Source organism: Pristiophorus japonicus, chromosome 16 (genome assembly GCF_044704955.1).
Source record: "Pristiophorus japonicus isolate sPriJap1 chromosome 16, sPriJap1.hap1, whole genome shotgun sequence".
In the NCBI taxonomy this organism is placed as follows: Eukaryota; Metazoa; Chordata; class Chondrichthyes; family Pristiophoridae; genus Pristiophorus; species Pristiophorus japonicus.
This window is the reverse complement of record NC_091992.1, coordinates 18,372,217-18,391,303: the sequence shown is the minus strand read 5'-3', so window position 1 is coordinate 18,391,303 and position 19,087 is coordinate 18,372,217. Positions and strand designations below refer to the sequence as shown.

The following is a 19,087-nucleotide window of genomic DNA, read 5'->3' as shown; positions in this document are numbered from 1 at the left end:
GGGCAGACCACATAGTCCGCATGCCAGACACGAGACTCCCAAAGCAAGTGCTCTACTCGGTGCTCCCTCACAACAAACGAGCCAAAGGTGGGCAGCGGAAACGCTAAAAGGACACCCTCAAAGCCTCCCTGATAAAGTGCGACATCCCCACTGCCACCTGGTAGGCACTGGCCAAAGACCGCCCTAAGTGGAGGAAGTGCATCCGGGAGGGCGCTGGACACCTCGAGTCTCAACGCCGAGAGCATGCAGAAAACAAGCGCAGACAGCGGAAAGAGCGTGCGGCAAACCAGTCCTACCCATCCCTTCCCTCAACGACTATCTGTCCCACCTGTGACAGAGTCTGTGGCTCTAGTATTGGACTGTTCAGCCACCAAAGAATTCATTTCAGGAGTGGAAGCAAGTCTTCCTCGAGTCCAAGGGACTGCCTATGATGATGACACTTCCAAAAAAAAGTAACTAGTTGGCTTTGGGGAGGTGCGGTGGTCGTGAAATGCGCTGTATAAAATACGCCTTTTTTTTCTTTGAAGATCTAAAAAGCATATTTCTGCATTCTGCTTGTTCACCTGCACTCTTTGCAGCCTGAACCAGCGCCTGTGGGCGCCAGGTGAGGCGGCACATTCCTCCTCCCGGCCAGCGGGGGCGCTGCGGGCGGCAGCCTGGCCTGGCAGCGAGCACGTGACCCTTCCCGTTGCGAGACGCGTGCGGCGGACGCGAAGACTCGCGGGCCCGAGGCCTTCAATCATCGGGCGGGGGAAACTCTTAACTCGTTCAATCTCCACACAAACAGGCTACAATCTTAAAAACAAAAGCCCCGTCTGCGTGGAATATAGTTCCCCATCTCCAACCTCTTCCCCCCACCCCCCTCCTTTAAATCGTCTTTTTTTTTTACCGTTTTACTCGGCGCCATTCTCACCTGGGGTTGCTATGGCGTGCCTCACCTGGGCCCGGCTCCTGTCCCTTGTGGTCCTTTCCCGTTGTTCCATTGGGGCCAAACTGAACGTCCCCAAGGTGCTGCTGCCTTACTCTGCAACCGTGAAGGTGAATTTTACCCTGGAGGCCGACGAAGGATGTTACGATTGGTGGGTGAGCTTTGTTTCTGTTCCTCGAATTGGTTCCAGAATTGTTTTCATTTCCAGAAGGCGACGTTGCCTTCGTGCACACTTTTTTTTATGGGTTTGAGCAGGAGCACATGTGCTCACATCCAATATATTCCTAAACGCTACTTTGTGAAGACATTTCACTTTTAAGCAAAGCCTTCTGTACATCAATCAATGGAAACAGTGGATATTTTACACCCATTTTGATTACGAGGCATTTGAAATTCTCCTGACTTTATACAAGGACGCATAGGCTGTTGGTCCGTTGTAACTCGACATTTGTGGGTGTGGTCCAATATTCTCAAAGACACTTAGTGCTCAGAAACAATCTGCTTTTGGAGGTTAGGTTTTTGCAAGCACACCTGTTAGAGGTTGTGGAGATGCAAAGAACGTTGATTTATTTTCAAAGAGTTGAGATACTGAAATAAATGACAGATTGTGACCAAAATAAGTATGTTACAAGTAACACGGACTCGCGTTGAACAGTTTGTAAGTGTGATCGACTTGATTCTAACACAGAAACATTCAAATCTTATAAAGTTATTTTCAAATTGTATTTTTAAACCCATTTCGACCAGGAGTAAAAACAAAATGGTAGAAATACACAAGTTCATGAACATCTGTAAAGGAGAATATTGGGTTCAGTGCAATTCTAGTAAAGGGGCTGTATCCAAAACATCAACCTGTCTTTTCTCTTTCCAGGTACTGACTTTGTTTTTTTATTTCAGTTTCCAGCATTTTCAGAGAGTCTCACCTTGTTCTAGATTTAGATTGGCCCCAGAGTTTGCACTTACATTATAATTTTACAGTTGCTGCAAAGCGAAACCACTTTGCACGCACATTAAAATTTTCATATAAATGCAGTGTAAGACTAAAAAAAAAAGGAATCAGTCTACTGTTTTGTGTGCTAAAATTGGATGGGGACATAAATAAGTAGTACGGTTGGTCTCTTAAAATAATTAAATGTTTCTCTGACTGATACATTACACATGTACCTTTTGTTTAAAATCACCAGGTCATTGGTCTAATTTGTTTGTCTTGTTTGGGACCAATTTTCCATAGAAAGCAGTGGTTCTCCCAGCACAGCATCTATTTCCGAGTTTTTGTCTCGTGGAATACTATTCCTGGTGGCTGCTTTGTGACATCACTTCTGAGCTTGTCTTTTATCAGTGTAATACCTTGCCCTGCAGTCGTGGTCTAACTTGAAACATTGCTGCAGTTTAAAGTTTTCTGTTCAATTTATAAGAATCATTAACGTTAGTTTTTATTGCCATTTAAAAATTCCAGTTTTTTTCATTATTAGTGTTTAAAATATGAGTAACCAGTGCGAGAAAACGCTCACCGCCCCCCCCCCCCCCACCCCAAAAAAAAACCCCAGGTAAGTTCAGAGAAAATCAGTTTTGAAAGGAGTGTTTATTTTAATATTGCTAAAATATGAGAAAACAAGCAGGGGCTTAAAACTAAATGATCATCCACAATTATTTAATTGGACAACACTTTTATGGGTCTCACCCATCAGACTCACTTAACACCCAGATGAATCTGTTGTCTACTGTGGCTGCAACCACTTACCTGCCATAATGATAATATACAATACAGTTTGTTCGTGATTATGCACAGGGGAAGAGTTGGGTTCTCACTTTTAGCAAACAGTGTGTTGGTGTGCGTTCGAAGTCAGTCTTTGATTGATGATCTCAGTCTTTAGGAGAGCACCAGTGTTGTAACTGTTAAGTATGAATAAAGAGTCTGACTGGATATTGTGAGCTCAAAGTAAAGTGTGACCTTAGTCTTTTATTGCAGGTCTCCAGAGTGCCTCTCCAGCTTGTGAGGCCTCCTTAAGTACCTGTGCTCCCAAGGGATTATGGCATCACTTGGGACTCCAGGTGGATGTACAAAGTATATACAAGTTTACATATATAACAACAACACTTCCCCCCCCCCCCCCCGTCCCCCTCCCCCCCCGTCCCCAAAGTCAACAGTGTAACTATTTACAAGGTGAGACAATCTGGGGCCCTTCTTTCCCTGGTTGATCGTCTCGCTGCTATTGGTGAACCGTCTGTTGCGCCCTTGCTGGGCTGCTGTGCAGCTGGCCTTGCTGGGCTGCCTGGTGTGGTGAGGCCTGCTGGGCTGCTGCAGATGATGGGTTCTGTTTCATGGCCAACCACGGTGTTGGTTGCCACTGGTGTGTATGTTGGGGGGGTCAAAGAAGGTCGGGTCCAAAGTGGGTTGCTTAGGATAGTCCGTGAATCTGAATTCAGAAGTGTTTCCGGTGAATGAGTCCATTTGAAAGTTTCACCCGAAACACCCTGCTCCCCTCTTTGGCCACAACAGTGCCAGGAAGCCACTTGGGACCTTGTCCATAATTCAATACAAATACAGGATCATTGATTTAAATTTCACGTGACACATTTGCGCTATCATGATATGTATTTTATTGAAGCCGCCTGCTCTCTACCAGTTCATGTAGATCAGGGTGAACTAACGTGAGCCTTGTCTTAAGTGTCCTTTTCATGAGCAGTTCAGCAGGTGGGATCCCAGTGAATGAGTGAGTGTGGTCTTGTGTGGTAGCTAAGCAGGACTCTGGATAGGCGAGTCTGCAGTGAGCCTTCAGTTACTCTTTTCAAGCCCTGCTTGATGGTTTGCACTGCTCTTTCTGCCTGACCATTGGATGCTGGTTTGAATGGGGCAGATGTGACATGTTTGATCCCATTGCGGGTCGTGAGTTCTTTGAACTCGGCACTAGTAAAACATGGCCCGTTGTCACTCACAAGTACATCAGGTAGTCCGTGCGTGGCAAACATGACCTGCAGGCTTTCAGTGGTGGCAGCGGACGTGCTCGCCGACATTATTTCACATTCAATCCATTTGGAGTATGCATCTACAACCACAAGGAACATTTTACCCAAGAACAGGCCTGCATAGTCAACATGGACCCTAGACCACAGTTTGGAGGGCCAAGACCATAAACTTATGGATGCATTGCTTAACTGCGAGCATGTGTTACATCTGTGCAAGCAGGACTCTTAAGTCCGCATCGATACCGGGCCACCACAAGTGGGATCTGGCTATCGCTTTCACCATTACGAGGCCTGGGGAGGGGGCTACTGTGAAGGTCTCTGATGAAGGTATCTCTGCCCTTCTTGGGAACCACTCCCCGATTTCCCCACAGAAGGCAGTCTGCCTGTATAGACATTTCATCTTTGCGCCGCTGGAACGAATCTCTTCCTGCATTCCTGCATTTCCACTGGGACACTGGACCAGCTCCCGTGAAGCACACAGTTTTTAACTAGGGACAGTAAGGGGTCCTGGCTCATCCAGGTTCTAATCTGTCGGGCTGTGACAGGTGATTGCTCACTCTCAAATGCTTCCATAACCATGACTAAATCTGCGGGCTGCGCCATTTCCACCCCCGTGGTGAGCAATGGCAGCCTACTGAGAGCATCGGCACAGTTTTCTGTGCCTGGCCTGTGGCGGATGATGTAGTTGTATGCGGACAACATGAGCGCCCATCTCTGGATGCGGGCCAATGCATTAGTATTTAGCCCCTTACTTTCGGAAAACAGGGATATCAGTGGCTTACGGTCAGTTTACAATTCAAATTTTAACCCAAACAGATATTGATGCATTTTCTTTACCCCATAGACGCACGCTAACGATTCTTTTTCAATTATACTGTAGCCTCTCTCAGCCTTAGACAGAATCCAGGATGCATAAGCAATTGGTTGTAATTTCCCCAAATCATTAGCTTGTTGCAATATACACCCAACACCATAAGACGATGCATCACATGCTAGTACCAAACGCTTACATGGATCATGCAATACAAGCAATTTGTTTTGAGTATAACAATTTTCTAGCTTTTAGAAAGGCATTTTCTTGGTTTTTGCCCCATACCCATTCGTCTCCTTTACGCAGTAAGGCGTGCAGTGGTTCTAATAGTGTGCTGAGACCCGGTAAGGAGTTACCAAAATAGTTCAGGAGACCTAGAAATGACAGCAGCTCCGTCAGGTTCTGTGGCCTCGGTGCGTTCTCGATTGCCTCTGTCTTCGAATCGGTGGGCTTGATGCCATCCGCCACGATTCTTCTCCCCGGGAACTCCACTTCAGGCGCCAGGAAAACGCACAACCTGAGCCCCGACTAAGAACCTCCTCCAGGTTCTGCAGATGCTCACTTGTGTCCCGACCTGTAACCAAGATGTCGTCCTGGAAGACCACTGTGCGCGGGACTGACTTCAGTAAGCTTTCCATGTTTCTCTGGACTATCGCCGCCGCTGATCGAATTCCAAACGGGCATCTGTTATAAGTGAAGAGACCTTTGTGCGTGTTGATGTAGGTGAGGGCCTTAGATGATTCCTCCAGCTCCTGTGTCATGTCGGCCGAGGTCAAGTCCAGCTTCGTGAACTTCTTTCCTCCCGCCAGCGTAACAAAAATGTCGTCGGCCTTTGGTAGTGGGTATTGATCCTGCAGGGAGAAACGATTGATAATTATTTTGTAATCGCCACAGATTCTGACGGTGCCGTCTCCCTTGAGGACAGGAACGATCGGACTGGCCCACTCGTTGAATTCGATCGGCGAAATGATGCCCTCTCTTTGCAGCCGGTCTAGCTCGATCTCTACCCTTTCTCTCATCATGTACGGTACTGCTGTCGCCTTGTGATGAATGGGTTGCACCCCCGGAATTAGGTGGATCTGCACTTTTGCTCCTCGGAACTTCCCGATGCCTGGTTCGAACAGCGAAGGGAACTTGTTTAAAACCTGGGCACACGAAGTGTCAACAGCGGACGAGAGCGCTCTGACGTCGTCCCAGTTCCAGCGTATCTTTCCCAGCCAGCTCCTGCCATCGCCCGGTACCACCCAGAATGGTAGCTTGTGCACCGCTCCATCATAGGAGACATTTACAGTAGCACTGCCGATTACGGGAATCAATTCCTTTGTGTAAGTTCTCAGTTTTGTGCGAATTGGAGTTAAGACTGGCCTTGAGGCCTTGCTGCACCACAATTTTTTTTCGAAAGTCTTTTTGCTCATAATGGACTGGCTCGCGCCTCTGTCCAGCTCCATTGACAACGGGAGTCCATTTCGTTCAACCTTCAGCATTATCAGGGGACACTTTGTGGTAAATGTGTGCACTTCATATACCTCTGCCTCCTCGGTCTGAGGCCCTGGTTCGTCGTGATCCGCCGTGGATCTGTCCTCCTCTGCAACATGGTGGTTTGCAAGATTAACAGGATTTGCAGCTCGCCTGCACATACGTTGGAGGTGTCCCATTGTTCCACAGCCCTTGCAAACATACCCTTTGAAGCGGCATGAATGGAAACGATGATCACCCCCGCAGCACCAACAAGGTGTTCATAGCCTTGCATTCATCACCGTTGATGGTGGACTCTGAGACATCTGCGGACATGCAGCTGCAGGCGTGTGGTGCCTGCCCTGTATGTTGCAATTTGAAAACAACATCACTTTGTTCACAGTACTTGTAACAGCACTTGTATGCTGAGAGATTTGCTTAGTATTGTCACTGGTGGCAATGAACGCCTGGGCTATCGCTGTGGCCTTACTCAAAGTTGAGGTCTCTACAGTCAAAAGTTTGCGAAGTATCATTTCATGCCCAATGCCAAGTACGAAAAAGTTTTTGAGCATGTGCTCCAAATGTCCTTCAAATTCGCAATGTTCTGCAAGGCGTCTTAGCTCAGCGACATAAATCGCCACTTCCTGGACCAACAGACCTTTTGTAGGTGTAGAACCGGTACCTTGCCATCAAAACACTTTCCTTTGGGTTCAGATGCTCCCAGACCAGTGTGCACAAATCATCGTACGATCTCTCTGTGGGTTTCACTGGAGCAAGCAGATTTTTCATGAGGCCATACGTTGGTGCCCCGCTGACGGTGAGGAGAATCGCCCTTCGTTTGGCAGCGTTCGCTTCTCCTTCCAGCTCGTTGGCCATGAAGTATTGGTTGAGTCGCTCCACGAAGGTTTCCCAATCATCTCCCTCCGAAAACTTCTCTAGGATGCCCTCTGCATCGTTGCGGTGGGGTTCGTTATCTGTATCTCGTCGCCAGTTGTTAAGTATAAATAAAGAGTCTGACTGGATACTGTGATCTCAAAGTAAAGTGTGACCGTAGTCTTTTATTGCAGGTTTCCAGAGTGCCTCTCCTGTTGATTCCTGGATTCTTTTACCTCAATCTGGTTCAGCAAAATTACTGAAACGAATACCGTTTGTGCTTTAAACAAAGCAAGCTTTTATTTAAAAAGCAAATCCCGATCGGGGACTTTATCAGACAGAAGGAATGCAAGTCTGTTCGAACGCACTCACTTCCTACGGACAAAGTGACGTTACATTGTAAAGGGACGATGGTTATACATTTTCGGCAAAAGATAACAAGATAGGGCCAGAGTGACATCCCAGCTCAGCCCATCTCTTTTGATCCCTCCTTCCCTTTGTCCACTCATAAGCCGACCCAAGCATGGTCCGATTTTAAACAAAGACCTTCTGTCAATGTTTCAGGTTAATAACATGATTTAATAAGACCTTGAGGTTTTTCTGCAAGCTGTGGGTTTTGTTTCAATATGTGTTAGTGTTGTAACATTTCGCAGTCTCGAGTCTGAGATGTCATGGCTATTCCTCCATGAATTGTTTGTTAGCTTATACTGTTCCTATTCAATTCCCACGTTCTCAACTTCAATGTCTCTATACATTTTTAAACATTCACACTCCAACCTGTGAGGCCTCCTTAAGACGTTATGGGATTCCTTGGGACTCCAAGGGATGAGCCCTCTGGTGGCTGTACAAAGTATATACAAGTTTACATATATAGAAACATAGAAACATAGAAAATAGGTGCAGGAGTAGGCCATTCGGCCCTTCTAGCCTGCACCGCCATTCAATGAGTTCATGGCTGAACATTCAACTTCAGTACCCCATTCCTGCTTTCTCGCCATACCCCTTGATCCCCCTAGCAGTAAGGACCTCATCTAACTCCTTTTTGAATATATTTAGTGAATTGGCCTCAACAACTTTCTGTGGTAGAGAATTCCACAGGTTCACCACTCTCTGGGTGAAGAAGTTCCTCCGCATCTCGGTCCTAAATGGCTTACCCCTTATCCTTAGACTGTGATCCCTGGTTCTGGACTTCCCCAACATTGGGAACATTCTTCCTGCATCTAATCTGTCTAACCCCGTCAGAATTTTATATGTTTCTATGAGGTCCCCTCTCATTCTTCTGAACTCCAGTGAATACAAGCCCAGTTGATCCAGTCTTTCTTGATAGGTCAGTCCCGCCATCCCGGGAATCAGTCTGGTGAACCTTCGCTGCACTCCCTCAATAGCAAGAATGTCCTTCCTCAGGTTAGGAGACCAAAACTGTACACAATACTCCAGGTGTGGCCTCACCAATGCCCTGTACAACTGTAGCAACACCTCCCTGCCCCTGTACTCAAATCCCCTTGCTATGAAGGCCAACATGCCATTTGCTTTCTTAACCGCCTGCTGCACCTGCATGCCAACCTTCAATGACTGATGTACCATGACACCCAGGTCTCTTTGCACCTCCCCTTTTCCTAATCTGTCACCATTCAGATAATAGTCTGTCTCTCTGTTTTTACCACCAAAGTGGATAACCTCACATTTATCCACATTATACTTCATCTGCCATGCATTTGCCCACTCACCTAACCTATCCAAGTCGCTCTGCAGCCTCACAGCATCCTCCTCGCAGCTCACACTACCACCCAACTTAGTGTCATCCGCAAATTTGGAGATACTACATTTAATCCCCTCATCTAAATCATTAATGTACAGTGTAAACAGCTGGGGCCCCAGCACAGAACCTTGCGGTACCCCACTAGTCACTGCCTGCCATTCTGAAAAGTACCCATTTACTCCTACTCTTTGCTTCCTGTCTGACAACCAGTTCTCAATCCATGTCAGTACACTACCCCCAATCCCATGTGCTCTAACTTTGCACATTAATCTCTTGTGTGGGACCTTGTCGAACGCCTTCTGAAAGTCCAAATATACCACATCAACTGGTTCTCCCTTATCCACTCTACTGGAAACATCCTCAAAAAATTCCAGAAGATTTGTCAAGCATGATTTCCCTTTCACAAATCCATGCTGACTTGGACTATCATGTCACCTCTTTCCAAATGCACTGCTATGACATCCTTAATAATTGATTCCATCATTTTACCCACTACCGATGTCAGGCTGACCGGTCTATAATTCCCTGTTTTCTCTCTCCCTCCTTTTTTAAAAAGTAGGGTTACATTGGCTACCCTCCACTCCATAGGAACTGATCCAGAGTCAATGGAATGTTGGAAAATGACTGTCAACGCATCCACTATTTCCAAGGCCACCTCCTTAAGTACTCTGGGATGCAGTCCATCAGGCCCTGGGGATTTATCGGCCTTCAATCCCATCAATTTCCCCAACACAATTTCCCGGCTAATAAGGATTTCCCTCAGTTCCTCCTCCTTACTAGACCCCCCGACCCCTTTTATAACCGGAAGGTTGTTCGTGTCCTCCTTCGTGAATACCGAACCAAAGTACTTGTTCAATTGGTCCGCCATTTCTTTGTTCCCCGTTATGACTTCCCCTGATTCTGACTGCAGGGGACCTACGTTTGTCTTTACTAACCTTTTTCTCTTTACATATCTATAGAAACTTTTGCAATCCGTCTTAATGTTCCCTGCAAGCTAACTGTATCAGTGCACTGTTGTTCTTGCTCCATAGGAATGAAAGACTGATGTTTGCTGCAGTATAAAGTATATAATACTCGCAGCAATAACAAAAGATGGTGCAGATCCCCTTATAAAAAATCTAATTGCACAGCCTTCATTTCCTTCTCACCCCCCATGAAAACTGGATCCACAGATCTGTGCACGTTGTATCCATGATGCCAGCACAGCACACAATGTAGATGGAACGCACACGCATCTTTGGATTAAATTTTTGATGAGAAAACATGAGAAGTTAGTTTTTTTTCCCTTCAATTCGGGAACAAACTGGTATTTATCAATTCAAAAAATATAAGAACTTAAGAATTAGGAGCAGAAGTAGGCCATTCGGCCCCTCGAGCCTGCTCCGCCATTCAATAACATCATGGCTGATCTTCCACCTCAACTCCACTTTTCTGCACTGTCCCTATATTCCTTGATTCCCTTAATATTCAAAAATCTGTCGATCTGTCTTGAATATAGAAAAGTCTGAGCCATGTGGAAAATGAAGTGTATTGATATTTGCCTATGTGCAGAAGCCCTGAAGAGTTATTGAGCAACACTGAGCCTGGCAAATAACAGTAAGAATGGTTACTTGAGTCAGTTATAGAAGTTAGTCATACAGTATGATGCCTTACATATGCCTTTGATTTTCTTCCCTATTGATCAGTGCATGTTGGACACAATGGACTAGAGCCTCCATTTTTGTGCTTATTGCCTAAAATCGGCATTATTTCCGGCATGGGCGGTAAAAAAGGGTTTTCAGATCGCCGGCTTCTCGCCCATTCTCAAAGCATCTAGTCTCCATTTTTGAAAATGGACGCTACCGCGAGCGATATAAAATGGGCAGTAGTATTAAATTTGTTTGACCTTCTGCCGTAAAGTGTGGCCGTCCTTAGCAATGGCATGGCAACGCTCAATTCCCGTGATTCAGGAGCTCGAGGGTCATCATGACATGTGCAGAAGAGGAGACAGATAGAGAGGGAGCTCAGAGGGACTGAAGGCGTGTCTGGGTGTGGTGTGGCTGCTTTGGGAGGAAGGAGGGAGACTTTAGAGCTTCACAGCAAGTAGGCAAACAAACATTAGCTGTTACCAGCCACATATTTGCCCGAATTAGGCCTATAATGGAGAGAGAGGAGGAGGCATCACAGCACGCTGTGGAGACTGATGCTGGAGAGAGCAGTGACGTGGGAGATGAGCACATTGGAGGGCACTAAAGAGCCAGAAGGTTCTCGGACGAGGCAAATGCCTCCCTCCTGCAGGAAGTCGAGTTACGCTGGGGTGATTTGACACAGGGAGGGTGTGGGAAGCCCACCCCAAAGGCCTACCGGTGGATATGGACCGAGATAGCAGAGTTGGGTCTCATCGGCGAACAACGAGGTTCGTGAGGGCAATCAATGCCGCAAACGATGGAACGACCTTGTGGGCTCCACAAGAGTAAGTATTACATTGATTTACATGTACTTATGTATTTATTTAATTTGATTTGTAACAGTCATGAGTGACTATCATCAGATGTGAGGCCTTTCACTTTTACCGGGAATGTTTACGCAAAGCCTGCGGTCACGGTGTACGTCTTTAGGTAAAGAATGATAATTTTCATAATAATCATGATTACATCTGTCGGTTATGTGTTGCATCAGTGCCTGTGACAGTATCTAGCAACGATATCACGCAATGATCTCATGCCATGTCATCCTGTCACCTTTTACAGAAGAAGCTATTGACGAAGCAGATGAAGTCCATGCAGAGGCGAATGTGTGGGGGGGCGATCAGTCCCCAGCGACATCACTGACATGGAGGAGCGGGTGCTCGCACTCATGGGGAAGCACCCCTGGACAGCCACGGACGCATCTGCAGACCCTGAAGTGATGCCACGTGAGTAAAGCTTACACCATTGTGTGATGTGAAGTCAATAGATGCCACACCCACTCATATCCGAACAATCCTATATGATAGATGATTTCTAAAATTGTCATTTAAATAATGATGGCCTAATGAAGATCATTGCAATGCAAATGTGTTGATGGTAATGAAATGTGGTGTCTGCGATGATTTTTGAGAGCGGTGGTGCTTTTGTCGTGCATATGCTGTGTGTAGCACTGGACTCACCTTGTCACCCTCGCACCCCCCTTCTCTAATAACCTCATTTGTGTTTTGCAGCTCAACCAACAGGGCGACCCAAGGCAAGACCACAGAGGCCAGAAGGTGGGGGCACGGGGCCCGACTCACCGGACGATCCAACATCTGGTGCTGAGGAGCTCCGATTCTCGCCCGTCAATCCGCTGGTTCTGTTCTCCACGGATGAGAGCGCAGACTTCAAGGAATCTGCATCGCCACGCTCCAAAAGCCATTCTACCCCAAGGCCATTTAGTGGTCCTCTGGTCATTCCCACCTCTGCAGGTACCGGCCCCAAGTACCTCGCCACAGGCCACCCCATTTGTCCCCAGGACGGCGACGATCCCGCGGAGGTCTCGTGGACGCGGCAGGTCTGTTCCACGAGCGCCACATGACAGCGGAGAGATGGTACAGTTGTCCAGGAGGACTGTAGACATTGATAAAACAGCTCATCAAAGCATTAGCGGGCATATCCTGACAGCTGGCCACCATGACCGAGTACATTCCGCGGATGGCAGAGGCCTGGATGCAATAGCCAGGAACACTGCTGGCACAAGCCTCCCACTGCGGCACTCCACCCCTAAGTTCCGCACCACCACTGCGGACAGATGAGAGCAAGGACCAAGATCCTGCTTCTACATCAGAGAATGTTGCCCCCCTCGGTACCCACCGCTCCAGTGGTCTCCGACCGCGGCACTCTACCGTAGGTTCCGCACCACCACTGCGAATGACAGATGAGAGCAAGGACCAAGACAGATGAGAGCAAGGACCAAGATCCTGCTTCTACATCAGAGAATGTTGCCCCCTCGGTACCCCCCGCTCCCGTACCCGTGCAACGATTGCATCAGCCTTCATCCCCCTCATTGACGCTCCGCCTGAGGAGCTCCTCGGCCAGGCACTGTGGAGCGAGGAGGAGAAGAGGTAGAGGTGGGGGGAAGGAAAGTGAGGTGCATGTCCGCAGGTGATGGCTGTGTTATATCTCCATCTGGGGGTATGCAATTTGTTGTTATGTATGGTGGCTGGGGACCACCCTCCTGCTTTGCCTTTGTATTCTGTGTTGCTGTACATGTTGAACATTGATTGATGTCAATGGTGTAAAAAGTGGGGTGTGGGCGGGGGTTGGGTGTTATTGCCTGTGATGCTTATGATTTCAGACCAATGTTGGCATAACATTTTTGTTATCGAACATAACCTTGTTGCGCATTGTCTCAGATAGCTGCACTGTTACACACTGGTGATTCCTTAACATGAAAGGGTTAAATGCAACTTAACTTCAATCAACGTAAACTTTAACTGGCACCAAGGTGATGAGCACCATTGATGTCTGAGCTGCACACCCACAGCAGTGTGTCAGCGTTGTCACTCACATCAACGCTCTTTCAGGCAAATCGTTCAGTTATCAGCTCCTCATGTAAGCATCTTGCAGCTATGTAGCCACCATGGGCCCTTTCCTGCTGTCTGGAGGGGCTCGTGGGCATGGTTGCATAGCGAGCCTGATTGTCTGGCCCTAGGTCAGCATCCAGCCCCTTGCCGTCCTCTTCCTCTCCTGAGGTGAAGCATCAGTGCCTTCTGGCAATTCTTAGCCCCTCCTGATAGCCAGGTTGTGCAGCATCGAGCACACGACCACGAATTTACCTACTTGCTCAGGGTTGTATTTCAGCTCCCCTCCTGAGTGGTCAAGACATCTGAGACGCTGCTCAAGCACAGTTATTGTTTGGTGGCCCCATTGCATTGAAAGTATAATAGCGATTGATCAGAAGCAATGATTTCCTCACTAAAATACAACTGGAGTAAAGCCCCAGTTGTCCAAAATCTGAAAATATGTCTGTTGAGATGTTCACTTCACCTGAGAAGAACTCCAGAGTCAATGCAAACTTTGAATGAAGCGACCTGCGATTTTAAAAATGCCAGCCACACCGCTGGCGTTCGTTCAGAACAGTTCCACTTTTTGTGGGCGATTTTTGGGGCGAGTGATATTATGGGCAATATGTGTGCGAGTGGTGAAAGTGACGGTGTGCGATCTCCTGGGTGTTAGTTTCGCCAAATGTGCTCTTTACGACAAAAAAAAGTGGGCGGGCGGTATTATTGAATTTCGCCATTAATTCCGTGCGGAAAGTAACGCTGGACGATATGGCCGTTGATTTCACCCATTCTGATGATTCCGCCCAAAAAAAGTGGGCGGGTGGTAATATTTTTTCCCGGCGTTAAGCACGTGGGGAAAGTAACACTCGACGATAAGTTTCCTAAAAATGCCCATCAGTTTCCATTTTGTGCCAAAATGGGCGATGTATGTGCGCTATAGGTCATTTCAGCAGTAAAATGGGCGTTAGGCATGCAAAAAAAATGGAGGTTCTAGCCCAATGCTTTTAATAATGTTGTTCGATGTGATTAAATCCTGAGTATGGACATACTTTTTATATACAGAGGGGTTTAAACTTAGACAAATGCAGCTATGCATAATTAAAATTAGGAGACTAAATTGTTAAAATTAAAATAACATATTAACTGGTTAAAGTCTTACAACATATTTAACTTAAAATAGTTGCACTTTTATTTGATTGTTGGATAGTATAATTCTATTGACTAAAAGGGTGGGTCCAGATAAACAGTTGGGGTGCATATTAAATGATTAAATTCTTGTAATTCAAATTTTAAGTGGGATGATATATTCTGAATTTAGGCAGTAGTACCCATTGTCTGATTAAAAGCTGTAACTCAATCATCAAGTCTTGCACTTGACACATTTAGTATAATGAATGCAGCTAAATAATTAATGTAGTAGTAATAATAAAGTAGTGATAGACCTACATCGTTCATTTCCATGCTACAGGTTTTCAACACGACCAGATGTAGCAACTATTGAATCTGTATATCAGAATGATACCGAATGTTCCAATACAGCATTGATATCTGTTCGCTCAACTCAGCCTACTCGTCTCATCAGCATAATTATAGCTGAGGAAACAGGTATATATCATGTGATTTATTTAGATTTATTTATAGGAGTGGCATGAATTTGAAAATACAACTGGGAAGACTGTAATGCAATGTTTAGTATTTGAAGGAATGGGCTTTTGAAATCCCCCATGTCATATATCTAAGTACCAGCAACCGTTTCAATATAGTTGGTGAAATACCATTTGTCTGCTCTGTGTACATGATTGGTTATTTTTAAGCCTTTGATTTAACAGGTGCTATATGCAGGAGAGAAGATGGGAAATGACACGAACAAATAATGGGATTCCGTGATACCTTTTCCCTTTACCCTTGTCTTTTAAAGTAGATAGATGTTGGTTGTGAGAGATTATTTTTGAGAGTAAAGTCAAACTGAGACAACTTTATGTTCTCAAAAAAAATATTTTTGGTGCTAAAGGGTACTTTTCCTGGGTTCTGAATTTTTTCTGTAGAAGGGGTATCAGTGGGAGAGCACTTGGATGCTAGTGACCATAATTCAGTCAGATTCAAGGTAGTTATGGATAAGGACAAGGATAGGTGAGGAATAAAAGTCCCAAATTGGGGAAAAGCTAACTTTGCTAAGTTGAGGAGTGATTTGGCCACAGTGGACTGGAAACAGCTACTTGAAGGTAAATCAGTGTTGGAACAGTGGGAGGCATTCAGGAAGGAGATCCGGAGGGCTCAGGCCAAGCATGTGCCCTTAAAGAAAAAGGGTAGTAATAACAATTCTAGAGCCACTTGGATGTCTAGGGACTTACAGGGGAGGACAAAGGAAAAAAAAAGGAAGCTTATGTCATATACCGACGGCTAAATACTGTAGAATCTCAAGAGGAATATAGAAAGTTCAGAGGTGCAATTAAAAAGGATATTAGGAATGCTAAGAGAGAGCATGAAAAATTCTTGGCAAGTAAAATCAAGGAAAACCCAAAGATGTTCTATAAATATATTAAGAGCAAGAGGATAATTAAAGAAAGGGTAGGGCGTATTGGAGACCATGAGGGTAATCTGTGTGTGGAGGCGGAAGATGTGGGTATGGTTCTTAATGAATACTTTGCGTCTGTTTTCACAAAGGAAAGGGGCAATGCAGATACTGCTATCAAGGAGGAGTGTGAAATTCTGGATGAATTAAACATAGTGAGAGAGGAGGTTTTAAGGGGTTTAGCAGCTTTGAAAGTGGATAAGTCCCCAAGCCCGGATGAAATGCATCCCAGACTGTTGAGTGAAGCAAATGAGGAAATAGCAGAGGCCTTGACCATCATTTTCCAGTCCTGTTTGGATTCAGGCATGGTGCTGGAGGACTGCTAACGTGGTACCTTTGTTTAACAAGGGAGAAAGAGATAGGCCGAGTAATTACAGGCCTGTCAGCCTAACCTCAGTGGTGGGAAAATTATTGGAAAAAACCCTGAAGGACAGGATAAATCTACATTTAGAAAGCCAAGGATTAATCAGGGACAGTCAGCACGGATTTGTTAAGGGAAGATCGTGTTTGACTAATCTGATTTAATTTTTCGGGGCAGTAACCAGGAGGGTCGATGAGGATAGTGTGTACAATGTAGTGCATATGGACTTTAGCAATGTTTTTGATAAGGTCCCACATGGCAGACTGGTCACGAAGGTAAAAGCCCATGGGATCCAGGCGCGGGCGCGATGGGCCGAAATGGCCGCCTTCTGCGCTGTAAATTTCTATGTTTCTATATCCTAAAAGACCAATACTTGTGTTTCCACAAGTGTCTACTTTTGTAAAACAGTCTTGTTGATTTAACCTTTACGGATTATTTCTGAAAGCTAGGTGATATTATGAAATACACCTGTTCATTAAGCTCACTAATGCTAGGACTAACCTGGAGCTCAGTACCGCTTTATTTTTTTGCCTTTACCTATGTAATTCTCTACATGTTTTTATGACGGACATGTCTCAAGGCTTTAAAAATATGATTTACATGAATAAATCATCCATCACCAATTTCTACCACACTCAGCCCACTGTGTATACACGTCTACTGTTTTGTAAAACTAGCACCCAGAGGAAAATATGGGCCTGAGTGAAATACAGATCACAGCTGCGACATTGTTGGGCTGGTGCTTCCCACAATGGGGCAGATAAAATTATTGGGGCAGTCATCGGGGGTTACTCTCATGTCCCATAGTCAGTAGTCATAGAGTATGCCTTGGTGGAGCAGCAAGTCATCTTTGTATCTTCTTGGTCCCAGGTGGTGTGTGATGATGCTCGGAAGCAAAGGGAAGTGAAGAATAATATTCCTTTTCCTATTATAGATAAATTATGGAACACAAATACTGTTTTTCTTAGTATGTAAAATGGTGATTTTTAAAAATAGTGAAAGTTAGAGTTTTTTTCGAATGTAATGCTTAAAGAATGATCTGGGAAATGATTGAAAGGGTCTGCAAAGCTATAATGCACTTTTTGTTTCAGTGACAGGGCAAGTGTTACGCTGTGATGTAATGGTTGATATTATAAAACAAATTGAAATTGTATCGACAACACGCGAGCTGTATGTGGATGATTCTCTCTTAAAATTAACAGTCAGAGCCTTGGATGAAGAAGGTATGAACTGTATTTCATAATACTCAGTACATATGAATGTTTCAGATCTACTTGCACGTACATTTTTTTTGTTTTATTTTAAATTCCCACATCTGATTGATGTGGAGAGCATGACGTAGGCTTTCTGCTGACTTGATGACTTTGGATTGTAATTCTTACTAGTTCTTGTTGAGTTTTTCCTCTCCTCCTTTTTTGCACTAACTTTCTCTCATCCTCCTCTCTCAAGGAGGATTCCTTCCTGAGGTATGATTTTACCTATGCTGAGTACCATACAATATTTTTCCCAAGTGGCAATTCTTCATATGTGAGTCAAGAAGTTGAATATTGGCTGATTACGCTGGACATGACAGCAGATCTCAATCCTGCTTTCACCTGATAATCACACACCCACATTTCTAGCAGAAGTTGCCGAATTACAAGTGGGAGTGAGAAATCTGGTCGATATTTATTTTTCCCCTTCTGTAATGTAGGGAGTCTGAGCCCAGTTGTAATGCTGCTCATGTCACCCTGGCTAAGACCAGTTAATTTAGGAGAGGCTCAGGATTGAACCAAGTATTTTACTGTTGTATGGCTCAGCTACCGCTTGAACCATTGGGGAAAGTGACAACCTTATATAGGCCCCAAGTTTCGGCCTCAGTTGCTCCTGATTTTTAGGAGCAACTGGTGTAGAACGGTGTATCTTAGAAATCGGAATTCTCGGCATTTAGTTTGCTCCATTTCTAGTCAGTTAGAACAGTTTCACTTTGGAACAGAATTTTTTTTTCAAAAGGGGGTGTGTCCAGCCACTTACGCCTGTTTTCAAAGTTTTGGCAGTGAAAACTTACTCCAAACTAACTTAGAATGGAGTAAGTGAAGATTTTTGTACGCTCGAAAAAACCTTGTCTACACTTTAGAAAATCAGGCGTAGGTTACAAATTAGGCGTAGGGAACGAGGTGGAGGGGGGGAAGGGAAGTCATTAAATTCTACAATTAATCCTTAGTTATACTTATACAAGTATTATACAAATAAATCCAACCTGAATAAAAATTTATAAGCAAAGAAAAGATTAAATAAACCATAGTTCCTAACTGTGTGAAAGTGCTTCAGGCAGGCCTTTCATGTTGGAGACAGGCAGGGGTGTGGCTTCAGTGTCTCGACGGCAGCAGCAGCAAGCAGCCTTCGAGCTGAGCTGCGGTGCTTGAGGCAGGCCTTCATTCTCTTCATGGCTGGCCGCGAAGAAACAACACCGGACCGACGTGAGGCCATTCGGCCATGAGATAGCAGCGGCGTCACTGGCTGGCCGGTAGCCGAAGAATCAACACAGGACACACGCAGCTCATTAAGGTTCTTGAGGCCATTCGGCCACGCTTTGGGGGCGGCGTCAGTGGCTCGACGGCAGCCAAAGAATCAGCAGCGGACGGACGTGAGGCCATTCGGCCATAGGATATCAGCGGCATCAGTGGCTGGCAGGCAGCCGAAGAATCAACACCTGACACACGCAGCTCTTTATGGTGCTTGAGGCCATTCGGCCACGCTTTAGGGGCGGCGTCAGTGGCTCGACGGCAGCTGAAGATACAGCAGCAGCCTTCGAGCTGTGAGGGGGACTGAGGCCATTTGGACAAGGAGAGGCAGCCACATAGACAGTTTTATACTTAAATTAGCA

General features: G+C 45.6%; 1 protein-coding gene across 3 annotated transcripts in view; it reads left to right on the top strand.

The window, feature by feature from the left end:
• Positions 1-680: 680 nt before the first annotated feature.
• The window catches only part of LOC139226368 (nuclear pore membrane glycoprotein 210-like), a 142,574-nt gene continuing 124,167 nt past the window's right edge, over positions 681-19,087 (top strand). Inside the window, exons 1-4 of one of the 3 annotated variants that reach the window (XM_070857075.1) lie at positions 11,531-11,686; positions 11,972-12,211; positions 14,757-14,893; positions 17,313-17,444. In XM_070857075.1, the coding sequence (XP_070713176.1) occupies positions 17,342-17,444 (103 nt within the window). In that variant the 5' untranslated portion in view covers positions 11,531-11,686; positions 11,972-12,211; positions 14,757-14,893; positions 17,313-17,341. Of the gene's footprint in view, positions 1,084-11,530; positions 11,687-11,971; positions 12,212-14,756; positions 14,894-17,312; positions 17,445-19,087 lie in introns of those variants that run through there. The other 2 variants (XM_070857074.1, XM_070857076.1) reach the window with 2 other exon arrangements.